This window comes from Lepidochelys kempii, chromosome 1 (genome assembly GCF_965140265.1).
Source record: "Lepidochelys kempii isolate rLepKem1 chromosome 1, rLepKem1.hap2, whole genome shotgun sequence".
NCBI lineage: Eukaryota > Metazoa > Chordata > Testudines > Cheloniidae > Lepidochelys > Lepidochelys kempii.
The window spans coordinates 62,332,717-62,358,035 of NC_133256.1; the positions used below are offsets into that span (position 1 = coordinate 62,332,717).

Sequence of the window (25,319 nt, forward strand, 5' to 3'; positions counted from 1 at the left end):
CACTTATTGTTTTAGGTATAAAAGATAGTCCAAGATATGCTGGATCGAAGAATGTGACAGCGAGACTCCAGATTGTTCGGACAAGAGAGAATTGCTTCCACATCATCAAGTAGATAGATCTATACAGATGGCTTCCTACTATTTAAAAGCTCTTTTGAACAAGACAATTCCTGAAGGTCTAGCTATGCAGGATCCAGGCTGCTAAATGAAGCACCTGCAAATTTGGGTGGAATAGCTGACCATGGTCTTGAGAAATTAGGCGTGGGGCCAAAGAAAGCAATGTCAGAGCTTTTACCTACAAGGGGGAGGGGAGAAAACTAGTGCTGCCAAAGCCAAGCTGGGGCTATACGTAGGACTCTAGCATACCCTGTCTGATTTTTAGCAACATTCTGGAAGGAGTGGAATTGGTGGAAAAGCATACAGAAGTTTGCCCATATCAGGGCCTAGGAAAACGTCTGAGGGAACCCTGACTACGCTCTTGAAGGGAACAAAAGTGCTTACACTTCCTGTGGTTCTTATTACAAAGAGGTCTAGCTAGGGAGTCCCCCAAAGCTAAAAAATGCACCTGGCTACATTTGGATGTGGAGACCACTCATGGGGCCTTAAATGATCTGCTTAGGCGGTCTGCAAGCTCATTCTGCACCCCTGGAAAGTAAGAGACTGTGGGGTCAACTGAATTGGCAATACAAAAATCCTAGAGTTAGACTGCCTCATGGCACAGCTAGGATAAGCAGGTCCTTCACAGCCAGTTGAGGCAGAACATTGCCATTGTGTTTTCTGTGAGAATGAGCAAGCTTTTCCCATTGATATGGGAGAGAAAGCCTGACACCAGCTGAATAGCTCATTTCCCTGAAATTTGTGTGTTAAAAAAAGTCCTTTTTGGACGGTGTCTTAAGGGAACCCAGATGAGCCCCCCGACCCAGAGCAGACGCATCTATCACTAGTGTCAATGAAGGCGGAGGCATTACAAAGGGAATGCCTACATACATGTTTACAAGGTTCATCCAAGAGGGGCTAAAACCTGAGAGGCTACCCTCACCACAAGGCTTAGAGGGTGATGACTTGGAGAGAATATGGAAGTCAGCCAAGACTAATTCCTGAGGCACAATCTGGAATGTTGGACTATGTACCTGCAAAAGGCCATGTGCCTCAGAAGCCACATGTATTTCCATTCTGTTGTAGTTGGTTGAGCCACAGGATCTAAAATGATGGATTGAATTGGCTGAAATCTTGATCATGGAAGGAAAACTCTGGCTTGAGTCAAGTGAACTGGGGAGAGGATAGATGTGTGTATTGATTAACAGTCCCAGAGCCCTGAAGGTTGACTGCATAAAAGACTGGATAGTATCTGAACTCTGTATCAGCCTCTCACCAGCTAGTTATCCAGTTATGAAGAAGTTGGGTGTGCAAGTGTATACATAAATGCACCTAACAATGCTATACATTTTGTAAAAATTCTGGGAGTGGGAGACAGGCCAAAGGGTAGCACTGAATTTGTAGGGAGAATGGTTCACCCAGAGCATTAAATACTTCCCATGGCCCTGATTCTGGACAAGTATTTCCATGTGGTGATGTAAGTTGAGAACAGCATACCAATCTCTAGAATTCAGGGAAAGGATAATGGAGGCCAGAAAGACTATGCAAAACTACCTTTTTCAGATATTTGTTGAATTGATGGAGTCTGAAACTTGTCTGAGACCGCTCTTTCCTTTCGGAATAAGGAAATAGCAGAAATAAAAGCCAGTTCCTCCGGAATACTGCTGAACTTCTTCTATGACTCCCAACTGAAACAAAGAACACACCTCCTGGAAGAGGACCTCCAGTGACCACTCTCACAAGAAGAGGGACAAGGAAGGAGGGAGGTATAGAAATAAAATGAAGGGTGCATTCCACTTCCAGTGTTTAGAATCCACTGGTCTGAACTGATTTGGGACCAACCAGCTAGGAAGTGGGACAGCTGACCGCAAACAGAAAGGAGGGGCTGGAATTTTGGACACTGGCCTGATAGCCTCAATTAACCCATCAAAATAATTGTTTAGAGCCCCCAGGGTGCCTCGATGAACTAGGAGCTGTTGCAGTAGATGAAGGGGGTGGTCTGCATCTATAACCCCGACTCTTTTTCCCTAATAGGTCTTGTTGAAATGCAAAAGTAGCATATTGGCGGGACTACTGTGAACAAAAGTGCTTTCTAGTGAGGGCAGGTGTACATATACCCAGCGACTTTAAAAGATTCCAGGGTGACTCAAAACAATGCAGTTTGTCATCTATCTGCATTGAGAACATGTCCTTTAAATGGCAGGCTCTGAATGGTATTCTGGATTTCCTGGGGCAGCCCTAAAGATTACAGCCATGAACACCTGCGTATTGTAAGAGGCCATGGCTCTAGCAGCTGAGTCAGCAGCATCTAAACTGGCCTGGAGTGATGTTCTATCCATCAGCTTTCCTTTGTCTACCAGTGAAAGAAACTCTTGTTTCAGGTCTTCCTGTAACTAGTCCTTAAGCTTTGATATGACTTGAATATCTGAGACTCAGTAACACCTTAACAAAAGCAATTCTAAGTTGTAACCCAGACATAGAATAAATGTTGCTACCAAGCAGGTCAAGTTTTTGAGGTCCTGTGATTTAGGGGTGGCAGCCTGCTGCACCTAGCGCTCCCTCTCAATAGCTATCAAAACAACCAATGACCACCGGAAGGGGATGTGAAAAGCAATACTCAAAGCCTTGTGAAGGTACATACAGTAGTATCAATCCTCATTCTCTCGGATGTCGGAGGAAATTTGTCACAGGTTATTGGTTGAGCTCTAAAATCACCTCATTAATTGGTAAGGCCACTCAAGGGGGCCAGTTGCTGTAAAAATGGCAACAAGACTATGGGACAACTCCTTATCTTCTTTCTCGTGGATATCCAAGGCTGAGGCAACCATTTTCAGAAAGTTCCTGATGAGTTTTGAAGTCATCAGGTGGGGGTGAGGACCTTCCTGAGGATAGTGCCTGACCCAGTGCTGGAGTCAACAGTGCCTCCTTACCCGATGATCTACTCATTCCTGCATCACCCTTCTCAGCGGGCATAAGAGCCAGAAATTTTCTGCTTCCAGCCTCTTCCCTAGCAGCCTTATGCTTCCTTGGCACCAGAGATCATTACTGATGCCAGGACTCTGCCAAAACTGGCAAGCTGAAGAGGAGGTCCCACTCTCTGAGCAGGAAAGCTCCAATGGTAGTCTCAGAGCAGCTTCCATCAAAAGAAACTTCAGTCTAGTATCTATCTTTTTTGGTCGTAGGCCTGAAGTCCTTATAAATTTGACAACAGTCGGATATGCAAGACTCAACTAGGCACTTCAAACAGCTAGAATGCAGGTCACTCACAGACCTCATTTTGGAGCAAAAATAACCAGGGTTGAAGCACAGTAATTGAGGCATTCCTCGGTATCACAAATCGAATACCAAGTAGGGAAACCAAAAAAACAGCAAATCACTAATACTATGAAAAATGGGTAACTATCTACAAAAAATAAGAGACACCGAGAGAATTTGTTAAAGCAAGACCAACCGATTAGCCATCCTGGGTAGTAAAAAGGAACTGTGGGGGTCACGGGCAGCTCTGCCCTCTATGCCTGCTCACAGGGGCATGAGGCAGAGATCACTTGAGCCACACCAACTGGTACCACTAATGGGAAAAGTTTCTGACAAGCATGCACAGGGTGCATACATACCAAGAATGGAATGCACATGTGCAATCACTGGAAGAACCACTTTTTCGATTATTATTTTTCCAGACTTGAGAACACTTGTGCGCCAAGTTTCAGGATAGAGGGTTTTTTAAATTTGTTTAAGTGTAATAAACTCCTCAAAATAAAGCACTTATAACACACTCATTAAAAAAGTTAACTATAGCATTGCTGAATATGATTCTACAATTAAACTTCCTACTGGAAAATGCTGCAAACCTAGTTTTGAGCTATAGATAACCTGGCAAGGTACAGCATGGTAATAGTAGTTAAAATTTTAACTTAATCTCTAATGTAAAGACAAAACACTGCACTACATTGTAGCATAAAATTCTTTGAGGTAGGCTGGGAGCTTTCTTGGGAAAGCCACCATCACTACTGTTAACTTGCAGTTGTGAACAAAATCAGGCCCACTTCACAGCTGAATGATATATACATTTATCAGCATTTGTTCCAGCTTATAAAATACAGGGAGATATAAGGGCAGGGCTTGGGACACCCAAAGAAAAGTAAAAATATTAAAAAAAAAAAAATCAAGCTTCTAACCCAGACGATGCAGTTGCTGACAACTAGGTTCCAGGCCAATGAAACAGTACAGAGAAAACTTTACTGTAATTTTCTGTGAAACACATGAACTGTAAGTAGAGCTTGCAATTTCTTCGCCTGCTAGCTTTTCGGCAAACTTCTTCTAACAGTCAAGAATATAAAGTCAGTCTTAGGGGACTTCTCCTCTAAGAGGCTAGAGAGGAATGTTATCAAAGTGTATAAACAATTAAAGAAACAAAAAGCTGAAACTTGTTATTCCCTTAACACAATAGCGTACCACACTTCATACTCTTATCTGGGGACATCACCTAGCACACAGCACAGGAACAAAGGCATTTTTATATATATCTTGCTATTCTTACAATATATACACAGCTATCCACATCAGTAAAGGCAAAATATTAGCATGAAGGACCTTTTGCTATCAGCCTTTGTAGTGCACTACTGACATTTTTCTCCATACCTACAGAGATGCATAGTCTTCAAGAGTTGAAACCAAGCTTTATGCACCTTTATATATATAAATGGATGTTCAAAATATAGGACAAAATTAATTACTGACACCTTAATAAAAAGAACAAAAATTAATAGCAATATGGAACAGATATGTAGTTTATTACCTGGAACAAAGTTTAAAGGTAATCTTCTAGGTGAAACTGCTCTGGGATGTCTTTTACTAACTTCTTCATAAATCTGAAGCCTCTCTTCTAAAGTGCCTATTATCAGTAAATATAAGAGATGTAAGAAACACTGGAGAGAAAAATCTATTTTTGCATTAAATTCTTATTTTAAAAAAGATATTAAAAGTAAACTATAATTCTAGATTTTAATTAGCTAAACCTACCAGAAGGTACAGATTTAGTTACAACAGTGGAAAAATTTACACGAAATTTTTCATTTATTTAATCATACACACTATGGAAGAAGGTAGTGTGTTGCCATCTTTTGTACATATAATAGACCCTATCTTTTGTTATTAGTTGTTTAAGTAATTAAACAGCAGACAATGTAATTACCTTGTGCCTCCAATCACAGGGAGATTGTGTTTATTTTCTTACAACTACATACTGTACAATCCCATTCACAAAACAGTACTTCAACATTTGCAAATAACGTATGCAAACTGTCTATCAATATGAATCCACTTAGAGCAACTGCTTTAAGAACTACCATTTAATCGTTTAAAAGTATTCTAAAAATATACAAACGAGCCTTTTATTACAAAAGTTACAGCAATGAAAGTAACCTAATACTAACTATACAAGTACTTAGCAGCAGGACTGTCAATACATCAAGTTTAAGAAGTTTTCTTTTCTTTAGACCTCCTTCCCACTCCTCCCCTTTCCCCCATAATATGCTTTGGAGCTCCAATGTGGTCAGAACTTTAAAACAAACTGATCTATTGGTTTTGAAATGCTATTTTCAGATTCATAAGTGAATTTAGTGGAAAAGTCAAATTGCTTGGTGAAATTATTTAATTCTGAAAGTTAAGATCAAGGATATAGCATGAAAAATGCTTAGTAGTTATACTCTCACATTTGTTTCATATGTAAAAAGCCTCACGTCATTGAGATCTGATGGTGGTGGTGGGAAATATTTATATATGTACACAAACACACACGTACACGTATGTTACCCACTGGCTCCAGGGTATACATAATTCTAAGAGTCATAAATTAAAATATTAAAATTGGAACTAAAGCATATAAAAACCCTATATGAAGTCACAGGTTGGAGCTCCAGAACTTACCATGGGGGAGGAAATAGTCCTAAGACCACCTAAAAAAAATAAAGTAGATTATGTTTAATAATTAGTACAGTTTAAATCAAATAGGATTTTTATGTGAAATGTACATTACATATACACAATTGTTCTTTATTAATAGTTATAAATGTGGGTTTCCAAACGTTTCAGATAGAAACCAAATAGACTCAACCCCTTGACTAGTTTAATTGCTTAGATCAGTGATTCTCAACCTGCAGCTCACAGGCCACTTGTGGCCCAATCAGTACACAGCTGCGGCCCATGTGACATCCTCAGGGCCATACAGGTAGTATATATATACTATATATATATATATATATATATATATATACAGGTAGTATATATTGTGTGGATGTGGCCCACATAACAGAGAGCACTGCATGTGTGACCCACAATAGTAAATTGGTTTAGGCAATATCAACTACTGTACCAGTTCCATGGATACAATGTAACAAATACCCAGCAGATAACCCTAGTCTATAAATATGTTTGAACAATTTAATTATAGACTTTTACTCAACCTCAAGTCATATTTGCAGAGCGTTTAACAGTTTGACACCTTTTTGGTGTCAACTATTTCCTTAAACATGGGAAATCCTAAATTGCATTAAAAACATACTACTACTACTACTACATCATCATTTATGAGTAATATTCTTGTGGTTTTATACTATCCGAATTAATTGAATAAAAAAACCACCCTTCTGCTTTCTATTAAACTGTAGAACATTGGGGTTTTTTTTTGTTTTGTTTTTTTACAGTTGTTGAAGAATAACTGAGAAAACAGTTTTTAAATTAATGTTTTAAGATAAAGGTTTGGAAAGTTAAGATTCCATTTCTTGGTCATAGGTATCTGCTGTTCCAGTATTGTATGCCTCAAAAACTATTAGTTATTTTTTTCTGGAAGACCAAAATAACTGTACCAGGAGTGAGCTTTAATTTTTAGGAAATCCTCAATTATTTAATCTTTTCTTCTCTTCCACAGGAAAGCTAGTCCCTGCTAAAATGATATGCCTTTAGAGGGTCCTATCCAAGAGAAATTAAAGCAATATATTTAATCTGCCTTTGAGTTTAACAAAAAGACACTGTTCCTTTTTAAAGAGCTATTATCCCATGAAATCTCAAATTGACAGCTTTATGAAAACGGCAATCCTGTAACTTGATCCAAACGAATTACTGTGCAAGTCAGCCAGTGATGACGACTCCCTTTACAAAGAGGGTGTGCAGGGGAAGAGTTCTCCTTGGGCTAGCAAGCATGAAACAAACGGCCCGCTTTAACTCTGACCTTTAAAGAAAGAGTCAGTGTTGGTACCACATGCACAGATGTTTCAATTAATTTTTAAATGAGTAAATCTGACTACAAATTGCTCAAGTTCAGAAGATACACAAATATTTTTCAGCTGAATTGGGATGTTCCAATTTCATATTGTAACATTCTATCAGACACCAACTGTTTAAATAGAAAGGAGGAAATTAAAGTACATCACTGCATTACTTACTAGGTTGTATGGCCTTTTCCAAGCCTTCATAATAATACCAGTTTTCTGCATTCCGATCAATTAATTCTTTGTATATTTCACCAGCTTCTTTTAGTCTTCCCAACTTCAACAACATTTCTCCTAAAACAATGCAGTTAAACATCAATATGGACTTAAATGAAAGTATATTTATGGCTTGAGGCCAAATTTTCAAAATTGGGTACCTAAAACTAGTTCCATAAGGCATATTTAAGCATCTAGCAAAAATAAAAGTGGCTGATTTTCAGAGGTGTTTTCCAACCCACAAATCCCATTGAATGACTACCTCACAGTGACTTCCAATGGGATTTGTGAACATTCAGCAATTCTGAAAAATAAGGTTGTTTAGATGCCCTTTTTTTTTTTGGGGGGGGGGGGGGGGGACTTTATGACACTAACTTATCCAGGTATGAAAAAATGACAAGATTTGTATTAGCTAGCCAAAGGAGGCATTTCAAATTCAATGCAAGCAACACTGATGAAACATTAAGTTTACAATTTTACTGGCCCATACTCAGAAAATTTAGAGAGTTAAAGTTCTCACAGAAACCTCAACTCTACTTCTTTTTGTATGTACCTTGCAATGGGATTTTATATCAGTATTCCTGCCAATGTTGTCCACTCTTTCTTTCAAGAAGGTTAAGGGGCTACAATCAAACACTTTGGGGTAGATTATCTGCCCCATTCCACGGCTCAAGTGGCAAACATGGAGTGAAAACCACCCACAAAATCCTCTGCTTGCTCCCTACACATTCTTCCCCATAGTTCCTGGTGCAGGGGACATTTCAGGGGAAGGGAGGAGAAGTATGTGCTACACAGTGGCTATCTCCAGCTTATGGATGGTCTCTAAGGAGCTGTTGCCAGCTGGCACAAGCTAGAGAAGCCACCTTAGCTATTGGTAAAGGGCTCAATTTTTGTAGGTACTCCCCTTGACAGGCACAGCCACTCAAGCTCCTACCTTGCTGTTCTTAGGTTTCCCATATCCAGTAGGGAAACAGGCAACAGAACAGTCATGCCAGGCCAACCTGATTGCCTTCTATGATGAAATAACTGGCTCTGTGGATATGAGGAAAGCAGTGGAGGTGATCTATCTTGACTTTAGGAAAGCTTTTGATACAGTCTCCCACAGTATTCTTGCCAGCAAGTTAAAAAAGTATGGACTGGATGAACGGACTAAGGTGGATAGAAAGCTGGCTAGACTGTCGGGCTCAGCGGGTAGTGATCAATGGCTCTATGTCTAGTTAGCAGCCGATATCAAGCGGAGTGCCCCATGGGTCAGTCCTGGGGCTGGTTTTGTTCAACATCTCTATTAATGATCTGGAGGATGGGATTACACCCTCAGCAAGTTCACAGATGACGCTAAGCTGTGGGGAGAGGCAGATACACTGGAGGGTAGGGATAGGGTCCATAGTGACCCAGACAAATTGGAGGATTGGGTCAAAAGAAATCTGATGAGGTTTAACAAGGACAGGTGCAGAGTCTTGCACTTAGGAAAGAAGAATCCCATGCACTGCTACAGGCTGGGGACCGACTGGCTAAGTAGCACTTCTGCAGAAAAAGACCTGGAGATTACAATGGACGAGAAGCTTGATATGAATCAGCAGTGTGCCCTTGTTGCCAAGAAGGTCAATGGCATATTGGGCTGTATTAGTAGGAACATTGCCAGCAGATCAAGAGAAGCGATTATTCCCCTCTATTTGACACTGGTGAGGCCACACCTGGAGTACTGCATCCAGTTTTGGGCTCCCCACTACAGAAGAGATGTAGACAAATTGCAGAGAGTCCAGCGGAGGGCAACAAAAATGATTAGGGGGCTGGGGCACATGCCTTACGAGGAGAGGCTGAGGGAACTGGGTTTATTTAGTCTACAGAAGAGAAGAGTGAGGAGGGAGATGACAGCAGCCTTCAACTACCTGAAGGGGGGTTCCAAAGTGGCTGGAGCTAGGCTGTTCTCAGTGGTGGCAGATGACAGAACAAGAAGCAATGGTCTCAAGTTCCAGTGTGGGAGGTCTAAGTTGGATATTAGGAAACACTATTTCACTAAGAGGGTGGTGAAGCACTGGAATGGGTTACCTAGTGGAATCTCCATCCTTAGAGGTTTTTAAGGCCTGGCTTGAGAAAGCCTTGGCTGGGATGACTTAGTTGGTGTTGGTCCTGCTTTGAGCAGGGGATTGGACTAGATGACCTCCTGAAGTCTCTTCCAACCCTAATATTCTGAGATTCTATAGCAATCAGGACAACTCTTTCCTCCCTCCCAGCGAGGCAGCAGGTGGCCACTGGGGTTGCTGCAAAGCAGTTGCAGCATGCTCAGAGTGCTCCCAACTCATATCAGTAACAACACAGTGGATTCAAACACTTCAATTTAAACTGTGCAGGACGTAGCTCAGGGAATATATTTTCAAGGGAATTTGGACACAACTAATATAGGCAATTTGATAAACGTCTTGCAAAATAGTTTATAAACATTTATAAGTGACACAGAATTATACTTATGGTTTACACTAATTGCAATAAGCTGGTCGATACAGGCACATTGCCCTAAGAGAGAGTCCCAGCACAGAGGTCAATTAAGGAATATATGAAATCTGTGTCACAAAGTTGCACATATTCAGAACCTCAGCAGTCCAAGTTTTTATAAAACCCTAACGCATCAATTTTAACCGAATACATATTTTTTTCAAAAGCTGTATGATAATACAAAAAGGCATTGACGCATTTAAAAAGAAACCACAACCTGATGCTCCAAGCAGAAAACCAACATTTCTTATACACAGGGCATTACATTTCTTAACTTGCAGAGCTAAGTAAAGATGAGTGGGTTACTAGTTTTGACCTACTGTACACAGACTACTCGTAAGTCTTTGAGATATACTTTGTATCTGTGAATGGCCCTCTAATTATAAGGAATGCTATTTCATTCCGAATTTATTTCCATTCCATATCAAAGTAATGTCACCCCACCAACACTCCACTTTGTCAAAGAAACTTAACAAAATACCAAATTATAGATTTGATATTAATAAATTTATCTATACAACAATTTAAATAATTTAAAGTCTCCATATAACCCTCATTTTATATGATATGGTTAAAAGCCAGTAGATACTTCTAGTTTGGGTAAAGGTGAGTACAAAGAGAAAAAAAAATTTACCTTTGATTTCTTCTACAACAAGCTTGTCACATATTTGCTTCTCATATGTTTCTATATGTTCTAAAGACTCTTGAAATAGATCTGCCTCTCTCATCACTTGGTTCTGATATAGGATCAGTTCACTATATTCATAATCTATTTTATTAGGAGGAATCTGTAAAAGACAGGTTAATTAGCATGCATCTTACCACTTGTAACTAGGCTGTGTGCAATTGTACACAAGGCATTTTAAGACTCAGTCAGCAGGGACACTGAAATGTAGACCTCATGATGTAAAAGTCTCAAATATTTAGTTAAGAAGAGATCAACTGAAGCTGGTCACTGGATGCCTATTACTATACAGGAGGTAGTGTATAGGTAGGGCCCTACCAAATTCATGGCCATGAAAAATGTGTCACTGACCATGAAATCTGGTCTCCCCTGTGAAATTTGGTCTTTTGTCTACTTTTACCCTATACTATACAGATCTCTTAGGGGAGACCAGCGTTTCTCAAACTGGGGGTCCCGACCCAAAAGAGGGTTGTGGTGGTTTTTTTTTTTTTGTTTTTTTTTTGCAAGGTTATTGTAGGGGGGTTGTGGTATTGCCACGCTTATTTCTGCACTGCCTTCAGAGCAGGGTGGCCAGAGAGCAGCAGTAGCTTCTGGCCAGGCACCCAGCTCTAAAGGCAGTGCCCTGCAAGCAGCAGCAGAGCAGAAGTAAGGGTGACAACACCATACCCTACCACCCTAACTGTGAAGGCAGAAGTAAGATCAGGACCCCTACAGTTACAACCCCATGAAATTTCTGTTATAAATATCTGAAATAATGAAATTTACAATTTTTTAAATCCTATGACTGAAATTGACCGAAATGGACCATGAATTTGGTAGGGCCCTATGTAGGCCATCAATTTGGTAGGCCCCTACACTTAAAAACAAAACAAAAAACCCACACCTTCTCCTCTCTCCCCACCATTCCTTGCTCTGGAAATTCTCAGACAGGCTATCACCTTTAGATCCACTACCAACTGAACTGCAGAACACATGGAAACTTTACTATAGCTACAGTGAAACAGTCACCCACCCACAGGAGCAGCAGCCCTTGCCAAGTCAGAGAAATTCCCTTCCAGTAAGAACATTCTTCAAGTCGGACCCCTTTCATGCTGGGAGATCACAATGATCTTAAACTATGTACCCAAACCTTATTAGCTACTAGTGAAATGCAAGAACCTTAAAGGTGGAACACAGCAACTACTGAAAATTGTTCAGTAAAGCTATACAACCTTTTACGGCAGGAAGAAAAATATTGTCTTCAGTTCAAACTGCAGGGGGAACTAAAAGGTAAACATAGAAATCAGAAAAGTAGGACTGGAAGGGACCTCAGTAAGTCAGCTAGTCCACTCCCACTCCCACTCCCATCCCAAGTAGACCATCTCTGACAGATTTGTCTAAGCTGCTCTTAAAAATCTCCAATGACTCAGAGTCCATAAGCTCCACAGGTATTTGTTCCAGTGCTTTACTACCCTTACAATTAGGAAGGTTTTTCCTAATGTCTAACCTAAAACTCCCTTGCTGCAATTTAACCTATTACTTCTTGACCTGTCCTCAGTGGTTAAGGAGAACAATTTATCACCTTCCTCTTTATAACAACCTCTTATGTACTTGAAAACTGTCATCACATTACACACACAGTCTTTTCTTCTCTTGACTCAACAAACTCAGATTTTTTCAATCTTTCCTTGTAGGTCATGTTTCATGTGTTTAGGAAATGCTGAACAGCGAGTGTGACTTTTTTTCTGTATTGTAATTTAAATACATTACCAAAACAATTGAAAGTGGGGTGATTATATTGCATTATTTTAATAAAATATACAGAAATTAATTTTTTGACGCAGAATTCCCCCAAGAGTAAAAGGTCCATAGATTAGCAGCCACAGATGGTATTATCTACTGAAATAGGTCCCAAGATGCTAAGTGAAAAACAAACCTGTACAAACAATAGCCATTTCCCCCTTCAATATTTGTAGTTATTCAAATTCTGCTCATCTAAGGAGAATTATTCATTATTATGAAACAGTATACATGTCTTACCTGTTGAGTTTTTCTAAACTCTTCCAGTAGTTTTAAGGCCATATCATAATCTTTTAACAAATGATATGCAATAGCATATCCAATCCATGAAGCCCGTTGTGTTGGACGCAGCTGAAGTAGCTGATACCTTGTCTCCTTTAATAAAAAGGAAAGTTCCTTCAATGAAGATGTTCTAAAATATCTCACTGAATCACAACTGTGATACACTACTAGTAGTATTTTAATCTTGAATATTACTGGAAGCTGGACATTCTTAAAAAGCAAGACGCAATTCTAACAAAGTAAATGATAAACAGTACTACATTTGAGTTACAGGAAAGTGGGATTTACACTAACTGTAGTATTCCTGACATAAAGCCTAAAATCTATTTTAAAATCAAGATAAAAGTTTCAAAAGCATTTAAGTGACTAAGTCTAATTGATTTTAATTATACTTAGGTGCCTAACTGCCTAAGTTGCTTCTGAAAATAAGACAGGCTCCTAAGTCACATAGGCACTTCGGAACATTTTACCCAGCCTCTACATGCTGAAGAAGAATTTGGACTTTTACAGTCAAGGAACATAAAATAAGTTTCCCTTTGAGCAAAACAGCCTCATGAGCATGGGAACTACCAGGTTCTCACATTCACGTCTTAACCTCTCATTAATTTCCAAAAGAAATACGGCTGGAGGGAGTCTGAAATCCTGCGGAATTATTCCTAGAAGTGTTTGAAGTCATATTCAGTAGTAGTAGGTTGTGGCATGACAGCCATATTCGGGGAAGAAGAGGAGAAATAATAGTGTTGGTGAAACTTCTTCCTCCTCACCTCATTCGGAGAGAGGCTCGATCTCTGGTGGGCAAGAGATTGATGGAGAAGGCAAAGATGTAGGTCTCCAGCTTTGCTGCATGACAAGCTTCCTCAATTATGTCGTGTACATGGCCCAGGGATCCCAATATAGCCAATGTGGGGGAAGCAAAACAGAGTTGCATCCATGCTGGTCCATACCAGGGTTGTGTCCGGGTGTGGATTACACATACTGAGGATATGTAGATGAAGTAGATTGCATGGGTTTCAAATAAGAGGGCACGATGGAGCCCCACTCCTCATCTTCCTCCTTGTCACTGGGGAAGGGAGGCAACATCCTCGGAGGAGAAAGGGAAGAACGTCATGAGTCCAGAGAGGAGGGTGGAAGTTGGGTGAGGTTGTGGCTGAGCAGAGGTGACTCAGGCATGTCGTATACCAGTAGGTCTTTAGGATGTCTGGATTCCTGTGGTGGAGAAAGGAGCATCATCAGTACTGGAGCAGGACTCAGTGCCGAGGGACACATGCAGGAGTAATCAGAAAGTGGAGCTGAAAACTTGATGGGTGCCAATGATCTTGTCGGTCTGTAGCTCCCGAAGTCCGTCTGTCTTGGTCTCTAGAACCAAGAGAGAGTGCAGAGGGCTGTAGGTCTGCCTGGTTAAGGTCCTTAGACAGATGTTTCGTGCTGGTATCAGAGGTACTTGGATGGTCCCCGGAGCTATGTCCCCTGTCAGAGGATGTTGAGGCAACTGACCTCACAAGGGATGGGGGAGGAGGGGGAAAGGAAGGAGGGCAGGCTGTGCCTCAGAATATGGGGAGGGAGCCAGTTTCTTCTCATCAGAGTGAGAGAGGGACAACTTTCTCTTATGGGACTGCAGTGATCGGCAGATGACCTGGCCAAGGGTGAAAGCTGCACGGGGGAAGAGTCCAGGCCTGGGTCTGATGCTGGATGCACTGATTTCTCTATGAGGAGAAGTCACAACCAAATGTCATGGTCTTTTCTGGCCCTAGCAGTCAAGCCATGGCAGTGAGAACACTTTTGTGGGACATGTCCCTCTCACAGACAGCGAATACACTGCAGTGGCTCTGCTGCAGATTCCGTCCCAGATCAAAGGCAGTAGAGAAGGAACTGGGGAGCAGTCGTACTGCACAGTGCTACATATATGTCCCGCTACCAGCGTGAGAAGGGGGAGGTGCACATGTTAAGACCGGTGGGCACTGCTGATTAAGATCTCCGATCCCAGGAGCAGAGGGCGCTGCTGCATGACAGTGGAGCACCCATAGGGACATCACTCAAAGAAGAAGAACTGTCAATTTTTCTGAAATAAAATTAGAGTTTTCATTTTCATACCTCCCCATTTCTTCCTTTGGTCTTCTTACCACCTAGTTCCACTCTTTCCTCTGGCAATTTTTATAATGAGACGAAGTGAGGTCCTGGTATTAAAGATCAATACCGAATAGTCTCTTCCATGCTCATGCTATATGCAGATGAGGAGGAAACATAGCAGCATCTGCCTTTAACATACAGTGCTTCCTAATATATCTTGCAGCCAGTGCTAGTGCTGAATGAAGGTTTCAGAAGACATGGGATTAGCCCATGGAAAGTTAAGGGCAGCATTAGTACTTGAAAATGGGCTTTTCTGAACAGAAAAGCAAACAGCCCTAAATCCCTCCTCTGCCCAGGATGGATTCAAAGGCTGAGTGGCTACTGGCCATTTTAAAAAAAAGTATCTCAATAATCCTCAAAGACATTAAAAACAGGTGTAATGTGGAGGGTGAGAAGGTAGGCATCATCCATAAATTGAGGTAAGCAGTTCATGTTCTTATCAGGCTTTGAAAATGTAAGGTGTGAAATGGGTGCACAGTATTAAGAAAAAACAAATATACACGAGTGAATTGGTGAACATTAGTTTAGAGTATGTTTGGCAATTGAGAAGCACAGATGGCTCTGTGGATCAGCTAATACAGAGTAACAGTAGCATGGCTGGCATCCTCTCAATACACCAAGTGCACCACTGCTGTAGTTCACTGCTCAGTCTTTCCTAGACAGCAGTTCAAATAACTTGCTACTTTTGAGTTAAACTTACCAGATACAAAAACTAAAAATCAGTAGTTTTAAAACATACAAATTTAAATAAAATACTTACTCTGTATCCTTCTAGATCTCGCATTTGGATCTGCAACAATGAAAGATCTCTTAGGATCTGTAGATTGTCTTTATCTAATTTGAGAGCATTTCGATAACATTTAATGGCTTCATCATATTTCTTATCAGAACGCTGCAAGAGTCCGTACACATGCCAACCTAATACAAGTTAAGGAAAGTGACAGACATTCACATTTTTCTGAAGGTAATTACATTGTCTATGTATTTTACTGACCAAAAAACTAGATCTCTCTCTCTGAGAATCTTCCATGCTATTTAAGTATGATTACTCTTCTCAATCTTTATGCTATACACTTTCTTGTCCTCCTTTACTGCCAGCAGGCTTATTTAGTGTGTATTTACAACCGTCATTGAATTGCTGAGGATCGGCAAGCCACTGTCCTGTACTTCTGAAGGAGGGCTACAGGTCAGGAGATTTTTTCTTAACTCCAAGAAAACTGCAGTAAATTACACTGTAACAGTCTAAGAGCCAAATAATCTAAAGTTAACAGTTTTACTAAAAATAAGAGATAGTCATATCAAATCAAAATTTAATATAAAATATTTAACCAGTCTGGCAACTGCTGTGTTAAATAAGGGAGAGGTATAGTTCATTCGACGAAGAAATCTTCCAGTATGTGTGCATCTCCAACTGACCAAGTTTGACTGTCAGCACTGTAATACCTTAGGTTTCTTCTAGCTTCGAGACATTGGTGATCTTGAGTGAGGACTTCCATTTTTCTCCTTTAAGAGCCCCTTCCTCTTTTACCCTGTGAAAGTCTTTGAACTCAAGGCATGATACTATGAAATAATCTAAAAAAAATCCAAATATTACATCTGGTGTGGTCACTTCAGTCATTAACTTCACAATTCTAGCAAATAAAGGAACGACCTTGTCAAACTGGTTTGATTCTTTAGAACTCTCAAGTTGACACTGCTAATCGATACAGCAGCCTCTAGATTAGTAATTCTCAACTATTTTGGTCTGCAACTCAAAAATTGCTCAAAAGTTATCCCATGAACATCATATCCCACAATCCTTTGTGGGTTCCAAGTATTGTGGGATTGAGGTCGCAGTACCTTTATTTAACCATTTTGTTGACTGCAAAAGGTGGCACAAATGGCTTGTGGAGTAGGACAGACTACTGCCTGTGAAGGGGTAGGAGTTCTCTGAAAATTTTGGCTAATTTTCTTTGAGTGGGAAGCAACTGCTCCCCCCCAAAAAGAGTTAGCTCATCACACAAAACAAAAGAAAGATTGAAAAATGCCTTAAAATGGTAGAATACAACTAAGTGTAAATAATAAATACCCTGTACAAAGCCGAGATAGAGCATTGAACAAATCTAAATAAATGCAGAAGCTCTAACAAGTTAGAGCTTGTCCACACAGAGACTTAGGCCTGGGCTACACCGGGGCAGGGTTCGAACTAAGATACGCAACTGCAGCTACGCTATTCGCGTTGCTGATGTCGAAGTATCTTAGTTAGACTTACCTGGTCTTCCCCACAGCGGCAAGTCAACCGCGGCAGCTCCCCCATCGACTCCGCTTACTTCTCCTGCTGAGGTAGAGTACAGGCGTCGATTTGGGGATCTATTTATCGCATGTAGATGAGATGCAATAAATCGATCCCCAACAGATCTATCACTACCCGCTGATCCAGTTGGTAGTGAAGACATACCCTCAGAATATGTCAAGCTAGAGTGTGAACGTACAGCTCACTAAGAAGTAACCTGCAAGGCCCTAAAAGTTCTACTCTGTACATGAAAACGCACTACAGAACTTTTACTGCACATCACGCTAACACACCGTACAGTCACATCCCAGCTTACCATGCACTACATCTGTGTGGACAAGCTCTAAAACAGAAGCTAGAGCTTTAAGAATATCAGCTATGTCAGTTAAAAAGATATTGCTCACCATGAAGGAAGTTGTCTCCCAAGGTTTCATTGTTACATGCGTCCATCTAGTCAAATTCTAACCAGCATTACTTTACAGTACGATCTACTTTTGCTGCAGCATTGAAAAATTGATCAAATCTGGATTTCTTGTACTGTACAAGCAAATGACAGTGATTTTATATGCACGACTTCCAATTTGCAGCAAACATTTAACAATGAAATACCCACAATAAAGTGGGAGATGGCATCCAAATGGGGGGGGGGGGGAAAACCACTTTAAAAAACCCTTGTTTTTATTTTAGTCAGCGAAGAATTTTATTTGTTTTTAACGAAGAGTAGGACTGCTTTGCAGTGTCCTGCATCTACCGGAATCAGAATTTTTCCCATCAAATTCTCTCCCTTTTCATAATGCAGGTACCTTGCACACATGGCAAATTTTTACAGGAGAAGCATTTCCTACTACTTTTCCTTTCACAATATAAAATAAGGTCTGTTTTAAAGAAATCCAAAGAATATGTACTAAAAGGTCACTTTATGGACTTCAGATTTTTTTTAATTGGACCTCTGATACATAAGAGCTATTTGTGCAAAATAAAGACAATCAGTATAAAAAAAGGTCAAGTTATACCATTAGAAAGGATACAGACATGACTCTTTACATCATTACGAAGTCCTTTACGAACAAATTCGTATGCTTCTTCTTTCTTCCCTAAACAGTTCAAGGTCAGTCCTTTCATAGCCAAGGTCTCTGTAGAAAACATTTTGTACTTGTGAATGTGAGAAATCAAAATGTACACCTACCATTTATGGTGACTGTAACGGACTATACTCTGTACTCACAGCCTACACAGTAGTCTAATAATCTTTATAAAAAGTATGCCTTCTAAGGCATCATCTGAAAATTCATAATTTGCTGGTCAATGCTGTCCTGATAAAATATATGTAGCAATGCTGTATGTGAAGTTGTAAGATTCCAATGTACGGTGTTATAGTAGAACCTCCGTTATGAACATCTCGGGAATGGAGATGGTTCATAGCTCTGAAATGTTCGTAACTCTGAACAAAACATTATGATTGTTCTTTCAAAAGTGTACCTCCAGTTCCAAATGAGGTGTGTGGTTGACTGGTCAGTTCATCACTCTGGTGTTAGTAACTCTTGAGGATCTACTGTATTAACATATGCCAACCTGTGTTGGCAAACAAGTCTGTCCTAAACAAAGGAATGTGCTTTGGTCTGCTTAATTCGCATTTAAACAGTAAACAGAGTCATTAAGCTAGAAGGGAAAACAAAGGAAGCTCAAATTGTTGAGAAGAACGCAGCACGGAAATATTTCCCCAAATATTTGTCGTCTCCTGGTACCTAACTGGAAATATTTTTCAAAGGGGGAGGATGACTAAAACCATAAAAAGGAGGGACAAGGCCCCACACCACCTCCTCTCTCTCTGGCCATCAATTCACTGCATCTGAAGGGATAAAAGTAGCAACCGTTGGACTGGAGAAGGGGCCCTGACCTAAAGAGTTTGGTCAGTAAGACTGCTGGAAGCATATGGTAAGAACTTTGCTTTGAATTAACATATAGTTTAAGTCAGGTGTCAGTAGCATTTTATCTTGTAACCATTATGATCTTTATGCTTCATTACTTATACTCACTTAAAATCCTCTCTTTAGAGATTTTAAGTGAGTATAGTGCAGCGGAAGTAATCAAACATATTTCAAGCTCCTTCTGCCAGTGCTTGCTGTTGGGATTTCCTGTACCCTTTGTTAGAGTTCTCCTGTCTGTCTCTTTGCTGTGGAGCACTATTTTGGGGAGTTGCTGTTCTACTGTTTTATTTAATCCAATGTGTTTAAATTGAAGTGTCTGGGAAACTCCATAGTGGAGGCAAGCTGTGTGCATATTATTTCTATTAAAGAAATGACAGTATATAGCTTGTATACTGCTGCAAAATCCTACTTCAATGCCTCAAGTGGTGCAGCAGTGACCCTGGCTTGTCTGGAATCACCCTGCAGTATAACCAAAGCTGGGGGGGTGGGGGAGAGCTCCTTCACCATGGCATTGTGAGGCACCCGAGCCTGCAGGCAAGGGTGACATAGCTGCTCATTACTCTGGATTGTCACAGGTGACAAGTGATAAAGATGCAAGATGCTTTGAATTTAATTCAGTAACAAGTTAATCAGTGCACTGAGACTAGTGTAGATCAGGGCAGAGGCTTAATAGTGCTCAGCACTGCATTACAGAAGTGATTTGATTCCTGACCTCATTTTAGATAGCCAATACCAATGCCTCACTAAGATACGCTTTGTATTTTCTATTTGTCCTTCTGCAAGCAAAAATCTGACTTGCTTTCATGCAGTTAAGGTTAAGTGACCTGAAGTAATTTTTACAAGAGGTTAAAGTAATATATTCATGCTCTAGATAATTAGGGCAAGAAGAATGGTCCTATGATCCAGGAAGTTTTTGGAAAGCGTAGGGGACAGTTTACTGGCGCAAGTGCTAGAGGAGCCAACTGGGGGGGGAGCTTTTCTTGACCTGCTGCTCACAAACCGGGAAGAATTAGTGGGGGAAGCAAAAGTGGATGGGAATCTGGGAGGCAGTGACCATGAGTTGGTTGAGTTCAAAATCCTGACACAGGGAAGAAAGGTAAGCAGCAGGATACGGACCCTGGACTTCAGGAAAGCAGACTTCGACTCTCTCAGGGAACGGATGGGTAGGATCCCCTGGGGGACTAACATGAAGGGGAAAGGAGTCCAGGAGAGCTGGCTGTATTTCAAGGAATCCCTGTTGAGGTTACAGGGACAAACCATCCCGATGAGTCGAAAGAATAGTAAATATGGCAGGCGACCAGCTTGGCTTAACAGTGAAATCCTTGCGGATCTTAAACATAAAAAAGAAGCTTACAAGAAGTGGAAGGTTGGACATATGACCAGGAAAGAGTATAAAAATATTGCTCGGGCATGTAGGAATGATATCAGGAGGGCCAAATCACACCTGGAGCTGCAGCTAGCAAGAGATGTCCAGAGTAACAAGAAGGGTTTCTTCAGGTATGTTGGCAACAAGAAGAAAGCCAAGGAAAGTGTGGGCCCCTTACTGAATGAGGGAGGCAGCCTAGTGACAGAGGATGTGGAAAAAGCTAGTGTACTCAATGCTTTTTTTGCCTCTGTCTTCACAAACAAGGTCAGCTCCCAGACTGCTGTGCTGGGCATCACAGCATGGGGAGTAGATGGCCAGCCCTCTGTGGAGAAAGAGGTGGTTAGGGACTATTTAGAAAGGCTGGATGTGCACAAGTCCATGGGGCCGGATGAGTTGCATCCGAGAGTGCTAAAGGAATTAGCGGCTGTGATTGCAGAGCCATTGGCCATTATCTTTGAAAACTCGTGGCGAACGGGGGAAGTACCAGATGACTGGAAAAAGGCTAATATAGTGCCAATCTTTAAAAAAGGGAAGAAGGAGGATCCTGGGAACTACAGGCCAGTCTGCCTCACCTCAGTCTCCAGAAAAATCATGGAGAAGGTCCTCAAAGAATCAATCCTGAAGCACTTACATGAGAGGAAAGTGACCAGGAACAGTCAGCATGGATTCACCAAGGGAAGGTCATGCCTGACTAATCTAATCGCCTTCTATGATGAGATTACTGGTTCTGTGGATGAAGGGAAAGCAGTGGATGTATTGTTTCTTGACTTTAGCAAAGCTTTTGACACGGTCTCCCACAGTATTCTCGTCAGCAAGTTAAAGAAGTACGGGCTGGATGAATGCACTATAAGGTGGGTAGAAAGTTGGCTAGATTGTCAGGCTCAACGGGTAGTGATCAATGGCTCCATGTCTAGTTGGCAGCCGGTGTCAAATGGAGTGCCCCAGGGGTCGGTCCTGGGGCCAGTTTTGTTCAATATCTTCATAAATGATCTGGAGGATGGTGTGGATTGCACTCTCAACAAATTTGCGGATGATACTAAACTAGGAGGAGTGGTAGATACGCTGGAGGGCAGGGATAAGATACAGAGGGACCTAGACAAATTGGAGGATTGGGCCAAAAGAAATCTGATGAGGTTCAACAAGGATAAGTGCAGGGTCCTGCACTTAGGACGGAAGAACCCAATGCACCGCTACAGACTAGGGACCGAATGGCTAGGCAGCAGTTCTGCGGAAAAGGACCTAGGGGTGACAGTGGACGAGAAGCTGGATATGAGTCAACAGTGTGCCCTTGTTGCCAAGAAGGCCAATGGCATTTTGGGATGTATAAGTAGGGGCATAGCGAGCAGATCGAGGGACGTGATCGTTCCCCTCTATTCGACATTGGTGAGGCCTCATCTGGAGTACTGTGTCCAGTTTTGGGCCCCACACTACAAGAAGGATGTGGATAAATTGGAGAGAGTCCAGCGAAGGGCAACAAAAATGATTAGGGGTCTGGAACACATGACTTATGAGGAGAGGCTGAGGGAACTGGGATTGTTTAGTCTGCAGAAGAGAAGAATGAGGGGGGATTTGATAGCTGCTTTCAACTACCTGAGAGGTGGTTCCAGAGAGGATGGTTCTAGACTATTCTCAGTGGTAAAAGAGGACAGGACAAGGAGTAATGGTCTCAAGTTGCAGTGGGGGAGGTTTAGGTTGGATATTATGAAAAACTTTTTCACTAGGAAGGTGGTGAAACACTGGAATGCGTTACCTAGGGAGGTGGTAGAATCTTCTTCCTTAGAAGTTTTTAAGGTCAGGCTTGACAAAGCCCTGGCTGGGATGATTTAATTGGGGATTGGTCCTGCTTTGTGCAGGTGGCTGGACTAGATGACCTCCTGAGGTCCCTTCCAACCCTGATATTCTATGATTCTAAAGCATGAGATCAGAAGCTGGAAGCAGGGTGGATCTGGATTAAATCAAATTGATTTAATCACTAGTCAGGAAGACTATTTAATCATGGATTTCTACATAAAAGTGCATTCTTGTTGGTTGTTATAACCTTAATATATATTCTTCACACCTCAGAGATAGATGTACCGTTCATAAGCCAATTTTTTTTTAAAAACAAAACAAAAATTAAAATAGACTGTCAGCGAGGTCAACATGAGAAACTTAAAATATTGGCTTCTGCAGCTAACACAGTTAACTTCACTTTCATTTTCCTGTTTGTTCATAATCTGGAAAAGGGAAAAGAAAAAAAAAAAAAAAGCTTTTCTGCTTTTTCAGGTCCCAAATGATTTCTCAATTTGGAATGAACTAGTCCCAACGCAGAAAATAAGTCTTTCTGCACCAGCAGAAGAAGCTACTGCTGTAAAAGTGAGATCATCACTTTAACAGTCTCTGAATCTAAGTGCTTAAGTGACTTCCACCAGTTCACTGGTGTGACTTTCTTTAAAACATTGTCAGAAAACGTATATTGCTTAAATGGTTCTTATTCCCAAACTGGATCTCTTTTACGGTCTGCTGCCATGATAGGTTTTCTCTTCTAGTGAGAGAATGGTATGGTAGACCTCAAATCAATGAAAGCTACACTCAAAGACCTCAAGACTTCTAGAATATGCTGCTCAAACAGTTTCACTTTTGTTTCTACTGCCTGTCCCTCCCTTCTCACATTTATCTCCAGACTTCTTCTCCTTGTCCAGATCTATTCCGCCGCGAACAATCTTCTATTCACTGAACTTTCTGAAACTGCACTTTTAGAGAGAAGTAAGGAATTGACTTTGTAAACAAATTTGCAGGACAATAGCGTTGAGGTCTGTTATTTCTCACCTCTATATATTTATTTAAATACATTTTTGCTATTAACAAGCATGTTATCTCTGGATACAAATCCACAGTTTGAGAACTGCAAAACTAAGCATCTCTGATGGTATCTTCTAGACTGAGCACTGAGTCCCATTGAGTAGATAGAAAGATTAATCTAAATAATCTAAACAGAAGCTCCTGGAACACCCTGAAATTGGGTCTCTAATCCATGAACTATTGGAACTCATTTACAAAACTTTTCTTAAACTTTACATGAATATATTGTCTCATACTATAAAATTAGACTTTATAATCCCTATTCCATGAGGAGATATCTTTGAGCTATAATGTATCTTAATTAAAGCTATCTTTAGATAACATACTTTTGAGGAAAAAAAAAACCTATAAAAAAACTGATTTAAAAAAAAAAATCATTGATTTTTATCCACCCTGGCTGGAAGACCTTTATGACCGACAGACAGTCGTACTACTCTAGGATAGTGGTTTTCAACCTTTTTTCATTTGCAGACACCTAAAAAAAATTCAAATGGCGGTGCAGACCCTTTTGGAAATCTTACGCAGTCTGTGGACTTCCAGAGGTCCACAGGCTGGGGGGAAAAATGTACATGGCAGAGGGCCATTGCTGGCACATATCACATTGGTAGATGTGCAGGTGAAGGAGCTGTACATTGGCCAAACTGGACAGTCTCTATGTAGAAGAATAAAGGGACACAAATCAGACGTCAAGAATTATAACATTCAAAAACCAGTCGGAGAACACTTCAATCTCTCTGGTCACTCGATTACAGACCTAAAGGTCGCAATATTACAACAAAAAGACTTCAAAAACAGACTCCAACGAGACACTGCTGAATTGGAATTAATTTGCAAACTGGACACAATTAATTTAGGCTTGACATATCCACACCGAGTCTTTATTCATTACACAAAGTAAAACTATTTCCCCATGTTTATTCCCCGCCCCCGCACTGTTCCTCACACGTTCTTCTCAACTGCTGGAAATGGCCCACCTTGATTATCACTACAAAAAAGTCCCCAGCCCCGGCTCTCCTGCTAGTAATAGCTCACCTTACCTGATCACTCTCGTTACCATACTCACTAACACCCATTGTTTCATGTTCTCTGTGTATATAAAATCTCCCCACTGTATTTTCCACTGCATGCATCCAATGAAGTGAGCTGTAGCTCACGAAAGCTTATGCTCAAATAAATTGGTTAGTCTCTAAGGTGCCACAAGTACTCCTTTTCTTTTTACTGTTAAACCTTGCTGTTTTAAGTGTTGCAAATACTCTATGCGATTGTCGCTGCCATTCATTCTAGATGAAACACTCTGAGAAGATGAGAAAGAATCACTTCCATTTTGCCAGTTAAGTGGCCTTGGAAGAGGGCTTTCTGCTTCCTAATAGAAGCTCACGGACCAGCTCCAAGCAGGCTAGTTCTACAAGGTTTAGCCATGGAGCGTCTGGGCCATCAGGTAGAGGGATCCAAGGTTCAGGTGGAGCAGACAATGACTATGATCCTCAGAGATCACGTCTGGATGAAGAGGAAGCGGGACTGGTAACACTACTGAGAGGGCCAGCAGAGCGGCGAACCAACGCTATCGGGGCCAAGCCAGAGCTATCAGAATGACCCACGCTCAGTCCAGTTTAATCTTCAGCAGGACCTGTGCACAAGCGGAATAGAAGGGTGACCCATCCATGGAAGAACAAAAGCATCTGAGTGTGACCCAAGGCTGTGACCCAGAGAGCAGAACTGCTGACACTTCCTCTTGTGTCTGGTCACAAACTGATTTGGGGAGTCCCTGACTGCTGGAAAACAAGTTTCAGGACATCTAGGTGAAGGGACCATTCATGCCGATCGGAGAAGGATCTGCTGAGGTGATCTGCTAACTCCTTTGTGCTCCTGGTAGGTAGGAGGCCTCTCGGTGAATCAAGTGGGCTAAGCAAAGATCCCACAACTGAACTGCCTCCCAACACAGGCTCTTCCCTGCTCTATATCATGATAT

At 41.1% G+C, this 25,319-nt stretch overlaps 1 protein-coding gene across 7 annotated transcripts in view; it reads right to left on the reverse strand.

The window, feature by feature from the left end:
- NAA16 (N-alpha-acetyltransferase 16, NatA auxiliary subunit) overlaps positions 1-25,319 on the reverse strand; it is a 109,017-nt gene that overhangs the window by 61,479 nt on the left and 22,219 nt on the right. For 5 of the 7 annotated variants that reach the window (XR_012159157.1, XM_073345785.1, XM_073345815.1 and 2 more), the window contains exons 3-8: positions 18,244-18,348; positions 15,704-15,861; positions 12,775-12,909; positions 10,705-10,858; positions 7,536-7,655; positions 4,892-4,987 (exon numbers count right to left, since the gene is read on the reverse strand). Coding sequence is in view for 6 of the 7 variants with exons in the window: in XM_073345785.1 (XP_073201886.1) it covers positions 4,892-4,987; positions 7,536-7,655; positions 10,705-10,858; positions 12,775-12,909; positions 15,704-15,861; positions 18,244-18,348 (768 nt within the window). In the remaining variant the exon portion in view is untranslated. Of the gene's footprint in view, positions 1-4,891; positions 4,988-7,535; positions 7,656-10,704; positions 10,859-12,774; positions 12,910-15,703; positions 15,862-16,386; positions 17,373-18,243; positions 18,349-25,319 lie in introns of those variants that run through there. The other 2 variants (XM_073345796.1, XM_073345806.1) reach the window with 2 other exon arrangements.